The 20,662-nt window shown below is 34.8% G+C and overlaps 1 protein-coding gene across 1 annotated transcript in view; it reads right to left on the bottom strand.

The window, feature by feature from the left end:
* LOC128991898 (growth factor receptor-bound protein 14-like) overlaps positions 1-20,662 on the bottom strand; it is a 194,272-nt gene that overhangs the window by 150,503 nt on the left and 23,107 nt on the right. Inside the window, exon 3 of the mRNA XM_054415168.1 lies at positions 5,334-5,464. Coding sequence (XP_054271143.1) covers positions 5,334-5,464 — 131 coding nt within the window. The remainder of the gene's footprint in view (positions 1-5,333; positions 5,465-20,662) is intronic.

Below are 20,662 nucleotides of genomic sequence, written 5' to 3'. Positions count from 1 at the left end.
TTTTTTAAAAAGCAAACTTAGTAGAACCACTCTTTACGTACAAAATGGTGTTTGGTCCACAATTTAAATGTTAAAACTAGAATCGCTATATGATACCGCGCGAAGCGGTTTTCTGACGTTTTTCAATGGGGGTAGGGAACCCTCTTAACTCATCCAATTCATATTCATTTAGTTTTAATTACGCACCTGATTGCACGTCGCTGTCTAAATTTCACTTAGAACGACGAGTATTTCCCGAAATAGGAATTAGGTTGAACCATGCGATTTGTATGTGTTTAGGGAATAATTTGACGATGGTATTGTATTTGCGACCACATATCTAAAACTAGGTCTCGACGAAAACAACGTCGCCACAGAATAGATTTCTTTCCAGTATGGCGTTGGTTTTGGTTGAGTGAATGGAAACGCTAAAAGAAAGTAAAACAAAGGTAAAACTCAATGCTTAAAAACTCCCTTACCCGCTTGTATACATTTTTTACTTTTTAACTGCTTTTTCGTTGATTGCGTCTAAGTAGTAAAGTATTGGAGCAAACTTTTAGGTATTAAACAAAAAAATGCATTACAACAAAAATTACACATATTTAAGCTGTAAACACAAATATCAATACAGCAGACAAAACGTAATACTTCAATACATAACCTTTAAAACCCCGCAATGATTTTAAACCAAACTATTTCCCACAAAGACCCATTTCAACATCGACAAAGCACACGTTTTACCCAGAATTACCGGGCGAATCGAGCTGTACTAAAATAAATTGTTTTCCCCGTCGGCGGTGATTGAAGACTTGTCGAGCGAGAGAGAGCGTCGAGGTCGATGACACGTATTCACAGTTGCAGTTGCAGCTCGGTGCATACACCCCGCTGCATCGACCGATGCACTTCCCCCCTCCCCGCTCCACCAGCGCTCGAGTTTCACCTAGTTTCCCCTTCCACTTGCACTCTTCGCTCAGCTGGGGTAGATCTATACATCGATTCTCATCCCCAACACAAAGTAGAGTTGAGGAAAATTGAAGCTATTCGTTCATCTGATTCGTTCTTTGACTGTACAGAAGCTGTTGATGAGTTTAGTTAGTAACTTCAATCAACATACGTGTTAATTTTGCGGAGAGTAAATAAAAATAAGTCTGATAACACTTGAAACATATATTTACACTAACTGTTTTACAAGACGACCGATAAAAAGATATAAAAGATGGTAATGGTGATCAATTTCGATTGGACACTCCAATCGTCATCAGACCCAATAAGCGATTTTGACTTGGTATTTGGCAGCCTATTTAGACCCATAACAACATTAGATTCGCCTATTGGGTCTAATGACGATTGGAGTGTGCAATGGAAATCTATAAAGTATTTAATATACAGGGTGGCTGAAAAGTAACTTGCACCCCCCCCCCCCTTAACTTTTCAACCATTTGAGATATTTGAAATCAGTTTGTGGCAACCTTCTTAGATATGAGGGGCTACAATAATTATAATCAATTTTGAAAATTTTGCCCTTAGAGGTAGCGGGGGTAGGGGGTAGCTCAAAATTTTAAAATGACAAGTATAGTCGAGTTTGATATCATTTTACAGGTAATGACAAAACATAAACATTGACATAAAGAAAACCAAAATCGGCTCACTTATAACAAAATGACGCCCTAAAACGTTTCAAATCCAAATAACCATGAGGGTGGCAAAAAAATTAACTTGCACCCTCTTTAACTTTTTAACTATTCGAGATATTTGAAATCGGTTTTCGGCAACTTGTTTGGATATGAAGGGCGACAATAATTATGGTCAGTTTTGAAAATTTTTCCCTTAGGGGTAGCGGGAGTTATGTAGCTCAAAATGTTCAAACAGCAAGTATAGTCGAGTTTGGTATCATTTTGTAGGTCTTGACAAAACATAACAATTAATTTTACTTAATAGAAATCGGACCATTAATAACAAAATAGCAGTTCAAAATTTCTTCAAATAACAATTGTCTCAATCATTTTTAGCTGCCATTAATCATGCATAACAATAGACCAAGTGTGATTAAATTTACTTTGTTGAATTAAGATGAACAGTCATTCTCGAATTCCATTACTTTAGGTGGATATGACTTCAGCACAAATTTTAGAATTGTTACGAGTGTCAAAGTCTTTTATCGGTTTAATGAAAAAGGTTAACATAACCGATTAATTTATGCTATAGGAAATCTGTTATGAGTTTTCGGTTCACCTACAGATTTTATAAAATAAAAGACAACTTTAATAACATGCTCAAGTAAAATTGAAATTATCCTTTTCTGCACGAAGAAAAATTAGTTTTACCCCAAATATTGTTCCCTTAAATTTCCTTGGTCAACAGCAAAATGTAAAAATGAAGTACTGAGCAACTACCAATTTTGCTAGAAAGTATATGGTGTAAGAATATGTAGTTTGGAAGAAATATCTTACTATTCAGTTTGATCAATTTTGCAATCAATTCTTTTTGTCTACGACAAATTATCTCTTCAAATTACTCGGTTTTATTTGTGAAAGATAAAAATTAAAATCGCACGGACATTTGTAAGTTTTCAAATGTCTTTTTTTTATTATAGAAAAAACTCGTACGTGATTACTGAAAAAGTCTTGTGAATGCCAACGCAAAAGTTTAACCTTTTAAATCAAAGCAACACGCTATGAACAAGACATGTACCATCAACACACATGTGTTGACATGTGTGATCTTTTCAAGATCATGTGGAGAATGTGTTTTTTTTAACGATATTATTCTTACAAAATGTTAAAAACAGTAAAAATGTAGGGGTTTGTCAATATTCTATTGTTAAAAATGGATGTGGGTTATTTGAGAATAGTTTTTTATCATGGTAAAATATTTTGATATTAGGTTTTTAACATAATCTTAAATAAGGGTTTTTAAAAATATATTGAAACTTTAATAGAAATTAAGAAAATCACAAAAGTTTTTCTAATAAAACTTAAAACCAGAAGCGCGCTCAGTCTACTGGACAATTACGAACTACTGGGTCGGTAATGAAGAATCTAAAAATGTCTACTTTACAGTAGAGAGTTGGTGATTCAATTAACATTAAGTAAAAAGCAGTAAAAATAAAAGCGCTATACAGGCGCCTGTCTCCATAGAATAATGCTTATACAACATACATAATTGAATTATAAGAAAAAACAAATTTCTTCAAATACAGTCCAAAATTAAGGCACGGCTACCACCTGGCGGAACATAACAGAACTGATTGCTGCTCGTAGTTTGGGGTTTTGTCGCTAGATAGCAGCACTGACTAGCCAGGCACTGAGCGCTCCTGGCGGAGAATTCACGAAACTGGAACTGGTGGTTTTACGATTTGCCACTAGGAGCGTTACCGCACGAGCTTGGTCAGAATCGGAGAATCACAGATTCACATATGTTGTAAAAAACTTATTGCATGCCAAATTTTAAGGTTTATAAGGTCGTAATTACAGGAACTTTACAAAATATTTTGTATGCACATATTCTCACTACTAAAAAAAATAAAAATTTGCTAATTTAATATACTCGTGTTATTCTTATGAAGAATATTGTAGATATGTAGATTGTCGTAGTTTGTTTGTTTATGGAAATATTTTGATCAACACAGAGGATACGCGTCCGGTAACCAGACGAGGATTAGGCGTCCGGTAACCAGACGTGGATTAGGCGTCCGGTAGGGGATCCCGGAACGCCATTACCACAATGATACGATGATCAGCCATCAGTGTTCGTGGTGTAGTGGATAGAGTGCTCGGCTGATATGCGAAAGCTCCCCGGTTCGAAACCCATCAGTTATTTAACTTTTTGTCACAGATTTTGCTTTGAATGTAATTTCTTCTTAACTGTACATCTTTTGTTAGAATTTTCGGCATTTATAATTTTATGTTATGAAGAGAATTGAACCTTCATTAGATTTTTTTCACTATCAGCAAGTTTGGTTGGTTAGGTTAGGTTATGACAGTAACTGCCGGACGCCTAATCCACGTCCGGTTACCGGTCGCGTATCCTCTGCGTTTGATCAAACTTGGCAAATTTATTTACTTTATAGTAAACTACTAATATTTTACTAAAAACCACACTTTATTAGCCTCTCTGTAGCAGCAAACCTAGGTAAAGGTTAACCTAAATGTTTTTATAATAGATTTAAAAATCAATTCATGAATATGGAAATTCACTTAGTCTGCAGGTTTGCAGCGGCGGGGGTATTTTTTCTTAACCATTGTATAACTGAGCTCCCTAAAGATACGCGCGAATAAATTGTATAGTCTGTTGTATAAATATAAATTGTATGTTCACATAATTGGTAATTTGATTTTATCAAAATTTGATCAATCATGATATTAATCACAATATAAAATCTCAATAAATAATAGGTAGTCAAATAAAATAATCAATACAAAATGATCCAATATTAATTAAACATTCATTTAATGATTATAAATTACAACAACACTCCCAATGACATTTTTCTAGCGCCTTCAAATATAACGAAGCAAAACAGCTACAGCAATGTATTGGGGGAATTGCCGTGACCTAAATGCAGGCGTTTACTGAAAGTCCTACCGTACAAACTGACTTATCACGGGAAATAGGAGAATTAATAAAAAACCTTTTACGAATATTTAACACCATCCACCTGTTTGTCAGAAGTAGATTTTCTTCATCCATAGAGAGTTCCAAATGTGTTTAATAGGGTGTATCCCTTGTAAGTTCACGATATTCGGGAATAGCACACTTATAAACTAATGGTTAAATCACAAACGAAAATAATTGTTAAATCACAATAAATCTTATTCATCTTGGAAACGTATACATCAATTAAGCGTATGGAATAAAATTGATTTAAAATATGATTTAGGAAACAACAAAAGAAAGCATTATAAACCAATATGTTAACCTTTAAAAGTGAAAAGACAACCTATCCAAACTATATAATTCAGTTAATTGTTTATACCAGGAAAGTTGTTGTGGGGTAGTTTTGATTTTTCCGTTTGGTATGTCTGTTGGGGTGCTGAATCCGAATTTGAGGTTTGCTATAAGACATTCTTGACACAACATTAACAAAAAAGTGAAACGAGGAAAAAACGTAGTTTTTGGTGTAGCGTATGCGTATGACTCAAAAATTATCAACTTTATGTAAATGAGTTATATTACACACAAAAATTAGTACATTTAAATACAAAACTGGATTAATAAACACATTTATCTTATACCTTTGATTCTAGAGGTTAAAATAAGGAATATATGAGTAAATATTCCTATCTACAATGGTGTTGTCCATCAGTATCAAAGGTCAGCTACAAGAGTATGGTTTTGGGATTAAATTAACTCACCTGTGGGTTTGAGAAGAACTCGTACTTCCTGAAGTCCTTCCTGAACACGAACCTCTTGGGCGAGTGACGAGAGAACGCCTGGAGCTCCCTGTGAACCGCCATGACTTCCTCGTGGTCCTCCAGGCTCCTCTCTGGAACAACAGGGAGCGATCAGTTGGTCACTCGTGGTTACATTACTGTCAGATTAATTTATTGTGATTTCAACAATGTTGATTTGTGTAGAAACCGTGGTTATACACAAATTGAATCCCGTGCATTACCAAGGGTAGAGAACGCAAAGAAGATGGTGATTCTTCACCGTCATGTCCAATGGAAACTGCTCTTGTTCTTGATGTAAATTAATTTGATCAATGCACAAGGAAAAATACTCTACAGATGTATTTTCCCAGTTGGAACACACAAGGCACCGTCCTAACTATAGTTCTTGGTGTCACTAAATCATTTTTGTCTATGGTAATGTTAGAATCAAAAGGTTAACTAAAGGAAAAGTAAAACAAACAAACTAGAATAAAACAAATCTAACAGCTGATGTATTTCCAATATTTTAAATGTGATTAAAAATGCACGACTTTAATTGAGATTCTGCCCTTAGTAGAGGGTTTATTTTTCAGGGAAGTTTCACAGCAAGACCTTTCATTCAAGTATGTTTGATAGTTGTGCGGCTTATGGTTTTCTCAAAAGTTCAAAACCTTCCAACCTTTATAATAGATTAATAGATTTATCCAACGATAATTTAACTCATTCCAAAAATTTATACAAAATTACCACAACATATTTTTAGTAGACAGTTTTCGACTAAAATTTAAGATATTTTAGACCACTAAAAGAAAATATCATTAATTGCCTCTAGAAGTTAAGGCGTTACTTAGCGTCGGTAAACAAGCTCAAAGTGAATTAATTGTGGCTCCAAAGAACGGCTAAATATAAACCACTCAGCAGAAATAACAGCCTCTGTTGAAGCCTAATGCAGGTTTCTTGTATCAAAAGAAACGGAGGAAGGTTTCTTATCCTCCAACTTAGCTACGTTTCTGAAGCAGTGACGTGTTCACAAACAACAACCTCCATAGTACAGCATGGATAAATACCCAGGGCATCCACCCCACACCAACTATAAACATGGGGTCATGATGTTTGTAGTGTGATCTTTATAAATAATCTGTCGATCTATTATAACAGTAATAAGTTACGGAGATAACAAATCCTAAGCACCACCCTATCTTTGATTTATCTTGAATCACAGGCTCTCATTTGAAGTCATAAAAATAAAATAAAACACCGATACACAATTTGTTCACATGAACTTGATTTATTTGTGTTTCTACGCAAATGCTTTTAACGTATTAAAATATAACGGGTTTGTTACTATTTTTACGCTAAACTACACTATTTTGACGAACTTCCCACGCAAGGATTTAATCCAGAAAACAGCTGTTTGCCACCAGCTTAATCAAATGGGGTTTCATTACGCACTACTGTACTGTAATGAGTTTTACCGGAAACCAATCAGCTGATTATACTGTATTTGGCGATGAGGGTTTATAAACAAAAACATGACCTCTCTTAGAGGTTATGACTAGTGATTGTTAGTCCTTTAGTTGGTGGTAATATATAAGGATTAGAACAGATTTAGTAGTATGGCTTAAACTATCGTACGTCACTCGTTCAAAATGTGTTTACCGGACTCGTATGGTAATCCCGTACTCGCACGGAAAGATCACACTCGTCCGGTAAACACATATTTTCGGGGCTAGTAACGTAATATACTATTAATTCAACACTTATGTTAAATAACATCATCAATTGTTGGTCCAATGACAATTGGCATCTGGGCCCAAACCATCGATGGCCCAAACACCATCTCGCTTGTATTCGAACAACCGACCTACAGACTTGAATGCGAGCACTCCCAGACAATTTTGAATTTGGGTTTTTTTTGTAATTTCAGACAGTTTTGCTTATTGACTAAGCCAATTTTTAGATGGTACATAGTATGTGTAAAGCTACACACTTAAGAATTAATGAATTAAAATACCATTATTTGCTAGCGTTTCTCAGGTACATACGATTTCCAGAACAACTATTGTCATATACTACTAACAACCTAATATTGTTTGTATGTCGTTTTTTAACAAGTATGGATAGAGTTTTCTGGTGTAATAGCACATATGAATGTGAAATGGTATAAGTAGTCCTACAAAAATACCAATGGAAACCAAGGAATCCTCTATATTTTTCAAACCAATTTTAACGATACTGTATTAGCAAAATGCAACTTGAAAATATTGGATAATTTACTTTAGAGCTAAAGTTTTCTTTTAAACTAACGTAAACATCCTGTATTATTTTTCGCTCGTTACAAGTTTTAGGTACAAAACTCCAATTGTTTAATCGCAAGGGTGATAAAGGCTTAATAAGCTGTAATCTTAAGAACGAAAGGAATTCCCAGGTGGTTAGAAAATGCGTTAGCCGGATGGAGGTGATCAGTCAAAGGGATGTTTAGGGGGGTACGGGGGGTACTAGGGGGTATGGGAAGGGGGGTACTATTCCATCCATTAGGCGAGACTGCTCCGAAGCGACTTAGGCAAGCAATCTGATTGGTGTCTAATTTATCAAAGCACTCCAAGATTAATAACACCGGAAGACAAGGGAAATCTCATAGGGCGATTCATCTTGGACCGATGAACCTTAGTAAATTAATATCAAGAGCGGAGAATTAAGAGATTTGTTTGTAAACAGCAATTCAGAATGCTACATGTAAGTGTATAGTGTACAAACTGACAATTACACACTGATACACTCACAGTGTTTTGTTGAATCGGAGTATTTATAAAAACTGTATCAGTAAAACACATAAGTCAATATTAAAAAATGGCGACAAGTTTAAATTTCAAACAGTTAATCTGAGACACACATTAAAATCAAACTGCAAACGGCGTCTCCTTTCTAGGAATTAATATCAGTTATTTGCCGAAAGCCAAAAATAAATGGTTTTGTTAACTATTTTTGTTACGTAAAAAATTTTTAGTTTTTCATACTGTTGTGTCAAGATACTACAACCAAACCTTAAAAATAAAACAATTACGTCAAGTCTAAACATCCAAAAGATTCTTTCCGCTATCTGCCACCAAAGTTTTGTGACCACTCAATTCTTCAAATTTTCTCAGAAATTGAGTGTCTCTTGAAGAAGTTTTGAAGTGTGAAGATGAAGATCTCAAGCTTGTCTCGGAGTTTGTCACAAGAACAATCGTGACAGAACTTGACGATTTGTTCACCTTTAGAGGGAAAACTTGTCGATAAACCTTATCAGTAAACAGTTGGGGTCAAGCTGTGATAGCAAATGTATCTGAAAATAGTACTACGGCATCACTAAACGTAACCGTCGTACGATATTGCGTAGTCTTATCAAATTCGGCGCCATTCTTATCCGCCAATTTATCAATGTCATCTTTGATTTAACACATGTTGCAAACTGGGCGATATCGTCGTCAGCTGGGATTAGGATGATCAGCTGACTAGTACGCTTACTCAATGTTCGCAATTTATTTGCAATGGTTAACGGTTTGTAATAAGGTCTGTGGAAGTTTTGATAATATACTTAAATCAATTTAAAACGAGTATCCAAAACTGTGTTTTATATCAACGAATAGACTTTCCGTTGAATTTAACTTTAGAAGATGGCTTTACAGACATACATGTCCAAGTATATAGTTTGAGGTACCATTTCGGTGTCGAAACAAGTTGTTAAGTGACATTTTGTGGCTAATAATCCGATTTTACACGTTTCCAACACCTAAACCGTGTCTTACAGGATAACCAATCGTGGCAAATGGGGTGATGAAACTATTTCTACCACATGACAACAACAAAATTTGTAATTTCTGTTAGGTTATATCACGTTATACCGAACACACCAAATTAGGTTAGGTAAACAACATGTTTAATGAAAGTTAAATTTTAGTGCACAAATAACCGCAAATAACCAAACCTAACCTAACCTGGTGTCGTCTTTTGACTGCTATAATGCTATGAATTGTATAAGCCCGTTTAAGTTCATAACTTTATTACTCTACAATTCTAAACATTCGCATTCTCGTCACAAAATGGTACATTCGTGCGACAGGAAATTAGCTTCACGAAGTTGAGGGCGGAAAACACAAAACTGTCAAAGACGTGGGTAGGGTGCGGTGAAAGTATGTGTACCACATCAAACGACGGGGGGAGACTTGGGGAGAAATGTCAGAACTACATGACATCGCTGGCGGCAAAACACTGACATACGCACATTCACACGCACACACGTACAACACATTCTAACTATGAGCTCCACTAAGTGAAATGGGTACGCTAATCTTTTGCCCTACAGAAGCGCCAAGTAGGCTGAAAACAAAATCTCTATACACACAATTATACTGATCTTAAAACATATAATACAGGAAATAAGGAAGAAAATAACAGATATCGTAGCCTACCAATTTGAAATGTACATATGAAAAAACAATCACTGTGAATCGATAAAAAGTGTGTATGTTTAAATTGCATTAAATTTGTCATTTTAGCCAAGTAAAAGCCTGATGAAGGAGGAAGGTGTACAAAGTCAGAGATCTACTATAGAACCTGATGTAACTTCTGATCAAACATCGCCTACACATCTCCAATGGGAGGATGGATCACGAATATAAAGTCGAAGGCAACTCCCGCTGGACATTGGTTGATTGGAGATCAGAAGTTTGTAGTAAACAAATCAAAGATCAAACAGCTGGTCTCTTGAGATTGCAATGCGAACGATTAGAATCCGCATCCCACTAGCATTGATTATTATTGGATACTGAAGTAGACACCATCTATATGGACCAGCTGTCGCCAATTTTTTATTTAAAACTTGTGTGAGCAAGTCACAGATTGCTCTAGCGTCTATTCAAATTCAATTGTGTTATATCTTGTGGTCGTGCATCAATTGCGCCCAAGAGTTCCTTAATTGCGCTTATCCCTAAAAGAGTCCAAAAATGTTCCTTTTATCTATGTCTATACTCCTTTTATCTATGGTGTTATCCTAACCTATCCTCATCTAACCTAACTTAACCTAACCTAACGTAACCTAACCTAACCTAACGTAACCTAACCTAAACTAACTTAACGTAACCTAACCTAATCAATTATACAGTCAGCCAACATGGTGCAGTTAATGAACTATCGCGTGGCGCCCTGGAGTAGTTGGCGCAATTCAGGAATATCCTATCTTGTTGCTGACATAGTTGATTGGTCATAACAGTTGCAATAGCTAGTTCCTTTTATCTATGTCTATTCTCCTTTTATCTATGATGTTATCCTAACCTATCCTCATCTAACCTAACTTAACCTAACCTAACGTAACCTAACCTAACGTAACCTAACCTAACGTAACCTAACCTAAACTAACTTAACGTAACCTAACCTAATCAATTACACAGTCAGCCAACATGGTGCAGTTAATGAACTATCGCGTGGCGCCCTGGAGTAGTTGGCGCAATTCAGGAATACCCTATCTTGTTGCTGACATAGTTGATTGGTCATAACAGTTGCAATAGCTCACAATAAGTCGTTCCATCAGTTTAACTTGATAAAAAAGTTCTTGTATTCAACAGAAAATAGACAATTGGAATGGATCATGATGCTGCAAGCATAAAGTGAAACCTGCAAACAGATATTGTAAGAATTGTTTACATTTTGACAAATTTATATACAGAATGATTGTGAGAGTTAGTTGTGGCCATAAATTTAAAACAACAAAAAAACGTCCATTTACGGACATTCCAAGAATGATTCAATCAGCTCTCCATCAATGTTTGCGCTTCGCGCCAAAACAAACATCTGACGCATGAAATGGCGCGAAACTTCCCCAGGCTGTAAATATTTTTACACAGAATGAAACATAAACACAATCTGTACGCCGATGGCTCGGAAAAATTATATGTTTTATGATGTAAAATATGCTAATCTCTATACGTTTGGAAATACATGTTTAGAGTGTTTAAAGGTGGTATGTATTGTATTTTGTAATAAATTTGTATATGAAAATACGTTACCTATCCTGGTGTGGTCGGTATTGCAGTAGAGTAACAAAATTTGTGGTTGAAAATACATTTTGGATGTAATTTTAATTCATTCCCTCAATTTACGTACAAACTGTTACATTGAGGAAAATGTCGCCTCATTCAATTTAACTAAGTATAAAACAAAAATACTACGTTTCAACCTAAATTGATTCCTATCTATTTTTAAGTCACGTTGAAACAAAATGATCACAGGAAGCAAAGAGGTTGCATTGAACAGATGTACCATTATCTCAATCAAGGCGCTCCAGTTAACCTCCAATTGGACACATCTGCATCCAAATTGCAAGAGATTTATTGCAGAATCAGTGTACTAATAATGTCATTCTACCTAGTCATTCATCCAGAATTTAGAACTTGTAATATGGCTTTAACTTATATGATACATTTAAAACGAAACCATACATTACAGGTAATAATTGTACACGCTCAGATTTATTATTGAAGAAAATTCCATCACTTCTTTGATAAAAAAAAGTCCAGCGTATAATCACGATTTAATATTTCCGATCAGGTATTCGTGAATTGGAATTACGTGTTAAAACTTATGCATATGCACTTAGGACATCCGGGTTTTCATTTCCTCCAGGTGATTGGTGGTCGTGCGCGTTTCAAGGTCGACGTTGACCATTTTCAACATGAAGCTTTACATTTCAATTTTTGGGATTGCTGAATTGATTTGTTCTGTCAAATTTAACTGATAACACACAGTAATATTACCAAATACACCCACCGCAGCAAACCTGCAGACTAAGCGAATTTCCACTTGTCTGAATTCGATTTCAATTAAATCGATTTAAATAGCATTAGTTTTGAAGAGTACCTAGGTTTGCTGCTACAAGGAAACTAATAAAGTGTGGTTTTAGTAAAATATTAATAGCTTTGTATCAGATAAAATTTGCCAAATTTGATCAAAAACATATTCATAAACAAGCAAACTACAACATTTTACAATATTCTCCATAGGGATAACACAGGAATTTTAATTATTTGTTGTTGAATTTTCTCTATTGCCAAAAACTATACAAAAACACTATTCTAAATTATTTGTTTTTAAGCTCTTTAAACAGGAGGGAATTTGGAAAATTGTGGGTTTTGAGGGTGAAAAATGAGATGTATACATATATAAAAAATTTTACGAATCATGTTTTTGGCCTCTGGGGACCTCAAAACGAAAAAGTAAATCGGCCCCGGGTCCAGGTCCTACCATGAGTACTACGGTAATAGCTTATTCCCTATACGGGAAATTCGCTAAAACAACAGGTCATGGACATGAAATAGGCACAAAGCAACAAGATAATGAAAAAAAATTATGATTCTGTTATATTAAATGGCGCCTTACCGTTGACATATTTCTCAACACGTCTGTATGTGTAAACAATTAGAGATACGTGTTGTGTTTATAAATACGTTATACTGCTATGACATCCTTGTGTAGTTCATATCCTGCTTTTAATGTGCGCGTTATTTTTAAGACCGTAGCAACATGAAGCAATTTAATTTCAATGTCTCCACCCACGATAATACTCATATTTGTACGCCTTCAATATTTACTGCCTTGGTGGGTGGTCCAATGATATTATCGTTACAGTACTCACTTCGTTTCTTAAAACCAAAAACGGCGTCACTGGATTAAATAAAATCTCTGGCAGAAACATTGGGCAAAAATTAATACAGGGATTTGGCAATAGAACTCTGGGTAACTGTTCGGTAGATTACAGAATAAGTTTGGTTTGAGTAATTTAAACGAAATCACTGCAATGATTATTATACAGAGTGATTGGTATTCAGTGTGACAAAAAATTTTTGGTGTAAGTACAAAGTAAATGCAGTATGATGATGCATATAAAATGTTCCAAGTCTAAAAATTAGCTTCATAAAAAATTATTTTATGTTTTTCAAAAATAACTATGTTTTCAAACTTAACACAGCTATTTCTCAATTACCTGTAAATGGATTTGATGTCATTGTGGATAATGTCATTTTCGTGTTCTACAATTAATTTTGAATAAGAATAATACAAAATGACAGAGGATCAGTTGTAAAAACTCCATTGTAAATAGATTCAAAGATAAAAATTAAGATGTTTGATAAAAATTTAAAAAACAATTGTCTATTGCATTTTTCACATCCTGTATACAAGAAAGTGTCGTATATGTTAAAAACTGCGCCATTTTATAAGCTTTCAAACCATATGCTACACCATTGAGCTTTATGTCTGCTTATGTACGCTTTAGTGGTTTGAAGACTACAAAGCATGGTGTCTTTAACATTTAAAACATAGAAAGTCGGCATGTATTAAGCAAATTTGTATTTTTGTTTCAGCTTGAACAGTAAAACAGTTAAAAAGTTCCCCGTTTTCTGGCATTCCAACCACTAAAACAAACAAAAAAATATCTAAACCTCAATAGTGTAGCATATGGTTGGAAAGCTTATAAAATGGCGCAGTTTTTAACATATTCCGACACTTTCCCGTATACAGGGTGTGGAAAATGCAATAGACCATTGTTTTAAAATTGTTATCAAACATCTTAATTTTTATCTTTGAATCTATTTACAATGGAGTTTTTACAACTGATCCTCTGTCATTTTGTATCATTCTTATTCAAAATTTAATGTAGAACACGAAAGTTACATTATCTACCCAAATCCATATACAGGTAATTGAGAAATCGCTGTATTAAGTGTAAAAGCATGGTTATTTTTGAAAAACATAAAATAATTTTTTGGGAAGCTAATTTTTAGACTTGGTACATTTTATATGCATCATCACACTTCATTTACTTTGTACTTAGACCAAAAAATTGTTGTCACACTGAGTACCAATCACCCTGTATGTTGGAAGAAAACGCGTATTGCTTTCAACAATCTACTAAGAAAAAGCGGAGAGTAAGAAAATCCGGTTTGTAAAAGAAAAACAACACTCTACCACAGATTTCAACGGATCTCACTAAAATCACTGTATTTTATCAGGTGAGAGAGTACGTGCACTTTTTTCAATATGTAAAACCAAGATAAAAAAATCCAAAACTTAAGTTTGTCATCAAAAAGAATATTGAAAAGTCTGAACTGCATCAGGAAATGGCCCACTTCGAATCACTTTCATAAGGGCGATTCGATGAGGCTTCAAGTGAAATATTGATATTGGTTTAGCGTTTGCCCCCCCCACACGACCCCCTACCCCCTTGAGGGGGTTTCTGTTTGTTTCCCTCCAAGTTCATTTGTTGGACGGCTGCCCGCGAGCGCCAACCCACAACAGTCAAAATATATTTTCATATGTGTTTCTTTTCGTCTTGTCGTTTGTATTGGGTCTTGGGAATCCACAAAAATCGATTTGGTGACCTCATTTGTGTGCACATAAGTTGGTTGTTGATACGTTGATTTGCCAAATCTTACAATAATAATGTAAACTAATATGCAATACTGATATTTAAGCTTATACTAGGGTCTGCTTTCAGTCTGTATCAATCTTAGTGTAGTGCCATCTGAATAAAAAAATATAAAGTAAATTAAATGACAAATTAGATGTTTGGTTGTTGCTCAACGTCAGTATAGCAGAAGACAAGAATTAAATTGTGCACAGAGATTAATAATTAAAGGCTGTAAAATAGCGTACGTTTATTTGTGTTTTGGTATTGATATTTTGGTATCAATTCTGTTGAAATAGGCGTATAATACATCTTTATATTTTTTTATGATAAAACATTTGGACATGCATACACCATTGCCATCGGCTGTTCGGGATCGCACCGATAAGATGTATAAAGGGTGTAGAGCTCTTGCGGTAAATAAAGTACAAACTAATATTATTAGTAAATCAGCTGATCGCCCAATGCAAACCTAATGGAAATTACAAGTTACAAGTTGTTACTTGTAACTTGTAGTTTATTATGAAATGGGCCCCAGGTAGTAAGACTTAAATAAATAAAACTACAAATACTGTAATATAATTTTTTTTGTGTGAAGGCAGTCAAAAAGGTTCACTTAACATCTCCATATGAGAGAACGTTTTATTGTATCTCAAAAGCCAGAAATTGAAAGTAGTTGTTTTCGTTGACATTTTTTAAGAAAGGTTAAAAAAAGAAATGTTACTTTCTTGCACAAAGGATGCAAAAGACAGCTGTTAATGATGATTAGTGATTGATGTGAATATTGTATCTACGAGTCGAATATGAAAAAGTTAAATAAAATTCAGTCTCCGGACGCAACACTACAATTCCCAAATATTCTGTGTCCGGCGCGCACAGTAATATACGTCAACCCGAGTCGGCTTATTGTACCCATCTGTCAACATGACGTCATAACCCCACTCAGGACACACGGATCCTTCCACGTGTACCATAAGGACACAGGAATAAAATGTATGAACTCAAATGCAGACATTTAGAATGTTATTATCACAAGTCTAGAAAATCTTACCATGCAAAATGCGTTTTAGGACGCCATGAAAATTTAAAAAAAATCCCTATAATCATGTTTGATACCAAGTTAAAGGATTTTTTTTGCTGTAAAAGAATGTGAAATTTGGTTTAAAAACCGAGTTTCCTTGATTCCTTGCTATAAAAAGCCTTTGTACGATACCGTGCTATTATTTATATGAGATTTTGTGTATTACGACGCAAGGTATATTTATCGTTTTCGTAGCTTCATTTCAAGTAAAACATCTAATTGAAATAGCCCGTGCAAGTACAAAATATTACCGTTTTGGACGCCACGTCTGGGAATAACGACTAAAAATACCAAGATTTTCAGTCTGCAATAGGATGGATACAATAAAATCTATGTTATGAGATGTCGAGTTTAATTTATGACTGGAAAGAGATTGGCAATGTTTATGAGCAGAAGGATGTTTCTTTGGCCGCCTTTCCCCGGTAATTTGAGTTGACCACTTAAAACCTTTCCCTTGGCATTAACATCAGTGGCAATAAACCATCACTATTTCACCAGACAACGCATATTGGGGACAGACTTGGCATGTAGCACTACGGTACATGGATGGGATAAACTGTATACTGTAGCTGGGGACAGACTTGGCATGTAGCACTACGATACATGGATGGGATAAACTGTATACTGTAGCTATAAGTGATTAGCGTTTCTTGTATACAGGGTGTCCATTAAAAAGCCAAAATCCTGGAAATGGTTCCAAGGGTCAAAATATAGAGAAAATCAAGAATGTTGTTTTTTAACTCTTCATTAACCAGATAATCTCCATTTTGAATGTTTACACAAACGGTTGAATATTATTTTTCAACTTATCTTTCTGAAACATGTTATGTATTTTAAGGTAGAAGAAACCTATTTTTCGGAAAACTTAACCTGGCCTAATTTAAAATGTTTTTATACCTAACCATAGACAAATATAATTAAAATAGATCGACAGCAGTGCTGCGGTTAGCATAACGTCTGGCGCCCACCGCTGGGAGCGCCGTGTAGTTATGTAGCGCGTGCTCCTTAACTACACGGCGCTCTTAGCGGTGGACGCCGGAACTTATGCTAACAGCAGCACTGTTGCCGGTCTATATTCAATTCTATTTGTCTACGACCGAACCTAAATTACAAAAAATTGCCTGATTTTATAAACAAAATTCGAAAACACTGTAACACCGAGAGACAGTTGTTGATTGTAGTCAGGGCAGTTATTGGAAGGATGTGGATCCAAAGTTGGACAGAGACTGGGAGAGTTCCATTTCCAATTAGCATCGTCGGACACATGACACGGATGACACGAGACTATGGATGTGACAGAGATGTGATGATGGATCGACCAACCCCCCGGTGGAGGGGTGGAGGGGGGGGGGTGATATTCTCGCGATCTCTGCCTTCTGAAACTTGGGTCGACAATCCGATATCACTTGTGTTCATAGTGGGAGATGAATATCTTCAATATAACACAGGATTGTGTTAATCAATCTTTGGTTTTTACGATTACACAGAATAAAATTGCTTGAACGTGATGTAAAATATTTTATCACACTTTCTTATAAATGTAAATGAATAAATGCAATGACGCGAAAAAAACATAATTCATTATACAATTTCTGAAAAACAGTTTTAAGCTTAGAATCGCTACAAATTTAGGGAATTTTAAATTTACCACCTATTCATAGTAATTTTAAAATTCGAAATAAAGATTTACCCAGATAAAAATTTTTTTTCGAGATTGTGTACCACGAGTAGTTAAGATCGTAAAAGCAATTCCCATTCATTGTTGCACGTACACATTTCCCCCAACATATTGGCATGAAAACACAGAATTTTGTTCAAAATAGAAATATGGTCCATAATTATTAGCCATTTTCGTATATTTAACCATTGAGTTTTAAAGGAACTATTATAATTTTGTTTAAACCTTATTTTGAACTACAAAGTTATTATGCCTTACGCAAAAGACTATCAATACACTGCACAAACACAAAACATGTCTAAACATATTGATAAAAAAACGCCAAATTTAATTGTAAACCAAAACATGAAATTTTATTCATGATACATCCATCACCATTATATAGCCACTATACAAAGGGTAGCATATTGAAAGAAAATCAACAGAAGCGACTATACTATAGACAACAGCGACCGGTTTGCCTTGATGGGAGATGCACTTGCAAGGACAACTACACCGATGCATCGAGCAACATGTACTGTGTCATTGCCTTCGTAAAGCTCAGGTTATATAATCTCACTAGCAGAGTACCCGTCCTTCGTACGGGGTTGGAATATAAGTATAAAATTCTTATTGCAGTTACGCTCAAGCTTTGCGTTTGCAATAAGGGAGGACGAAGTTTGATAAAATTTGCTTTTTTAAATGTACAGTATTCTATAGTATTACACATCTACCATAGCCATAATGTTCTACCACTTCACCTAAACAATAGAGAAAAATAAATTATCAACAATTCGCAAAATATCACAAATTATTCATGAAATGAAAAACATAAACATAACTGTAAACAATCCTACTTTGACAGTTCTCATTGCGAATCACAGTTTTTTGTTGCTGCTTACTTCAAATTAGCTGTTTTGATAAATGAAAAAAAATATAGTGCTGCACCCTGTTGGTAATCTTATAACTTTTTAATGCTTTTCCATATTATAGAACCAACTTTTTTAGTTGAAACAGCCGACAATTCTTTAATTCCCTTTAAATATGAATGCTCATAAGGTTAACATGGAGAACTGCAGAGCCACTGGGGCGGAGCCCGAAAGGATTTTTGAGATAAGAATATGCCTATATGTTAATCGGGAATGTAAGATATCATCATGCCAAATTTCAGCCCAATCCGTCCAGTGGTTTATGCGTGATTGAACTTCAAACACACAAACAAACAAACAAACACACAAACTTTCACATTTATAATATTAGTAAGATTTTCTAACACAATTACCAGTGTTCGATTACGATAATCAGTTTTAAAAGTCAGTTTTGACATGTTTGCTAAATCAATCATTTTAGCCTCTGGATTTCTTATATACATTTGACATTATGAGGTGTGACCTTAGCATTGTAGTGTGTTCAACTTTATTTCATCTTCTGCCAAACCCTTCCGACCTCCCAACTGATGGTATGCCGAGTTTAAAATCGTTATTGTCGGATCGACAAAATCGGGATTGCTAAAGTAATACCTCATAATATAAATTGAATTTGTTTTAGTGCGGGAAAAACGTATATGTAGTTGAAATACGTTATGCTTGATGATATTCTGACTTAGAAACCACTCGACAGATTGTAATGAAACTTTCAGGCATTATTAAGCATTATTCAAGGATGGTTTGTGTGAAGTTTGGTGCAGATCCGTCAAAAGGGCTCCGCCCCAGTGGCTCTGGAGTTTTCCATGTTAACCTTATGAGAACTTGTATTTAAATGGAATTAAAGAATCTTAACAGCTGGTTCAACTAAACAATTTGATTCCGTGATGTTCAATAAAAAGGTAATAAAATAAAATGTTAAAAAAAAAATGTTAAAATAAAATAAAATGTTAAAATAAAATAAAAAATAAAAATAAAATAAAATAAAAATAGGTTTATCAACTGGGTGCAACACTATTATTTTTTTAAATTTATGACAACAGCTAATTTGCAACCAAAAGGTGAGTGAGCGTAGCGAACAAACTTCAAACTGGAGGCGAGTTACCGTAGCGAACAAGCTAACCTGAAGGCAAGTGAGCGCAGCGAACGAGCTCTAACCTAAAGGTGTGTGAGCGTAGCGAACTAACTTCAACCAGGACGTGATTGAGCCATGCGAACAAGCTGACGTTGAAAATGAACGAGCATTAGTTATAAACCCACATTAGGACAGGATGACGTCTGTCGGGCCAGCTAGTATGGTATAATATTTTGGGTGTCTTGAAATACAACCTGCATAAGTCCAATTACTAAGATTCTTCATTATAACTATTTTTTAGTATACTATAGAAATTTAGGAAAGAATAATAGTTTGTTGAAAGATAAACACATATGTTCTCCACGCTCCAGCCAAAAAGACATCGTATGTCGTCAATATCAATCGAATATCACCACACAATATTAATATTTTAGTCAAATTAATTCGCTACGACAGTCAAAACAATACAATAACCAATATAAACCTGTCCAACTTAACGTATTGCGGAAAACATCATAGGGTATCTAAACTGATTAGTACAGGTTGACATAAAATTGCTGTATAGAGATTACAGTCGTGTTTACTTCACTAGTTTTATGATGATGGTAAAATCGCAGTAGAAATGAATTCAGGAAACTATCAGTTGTTTGTAAACAAAGCAGTAAGTTTTCCATAGTCGTTCGTAAATGTGAAAAAATACCAATTTATTGCTTACACATATTGTTTACCGTTTATAATTATTTTTCATTGACTTCACCGTTCAACATACACCAAAATATTTTGTTACCATCCTTAGGAATAAACTGATCATAATTTAATATAGGATAAGATTCTCCTCGGTAAATAAAGGGAGCGTTTAAAATGGCACTGTTATTTGTTATTATTTCGCAACACTTAATAAATTTTTGTTGTTAAAAGTTAAATTGTTTAATAAGTTATATTATGAGCCAGTTTATGAGTTGCGAAATGTACAAAGTAGTTTTAATAGAATAAAGCAACATAAATGCTACGGCACACGTACACAATTTATACAAAAGAAATACGGCAACATGTGTCATATAAAACATGTTATGCTGGGGGGTTATAAGGGGATTTTCTTTATAGGTTAAGTATTGCAATACCGGAAACAGGTGAGT

Source organism: Macrosteles quadrilineatus, unplaced genomic scaffold, assembly GCF_028750875.1.
Source record: "Macrosteles quadrilineatus isolate MER2022 unplaced genomic scaffold, UCM_ALF_1.0 Scaffold_4__1_contigs__length_99947679, whole genome shotgun sequence".
Lineage (NCBI taxonomy): Eukaryota > Metazoa > Arthropoda > Insecta > Hemiptera > Cicadellidae > Macrosteles > Macrosteles quadrilineatus.
This window is presented reverse-complemented; position numbering and strand designations above follow the sequence as displayed.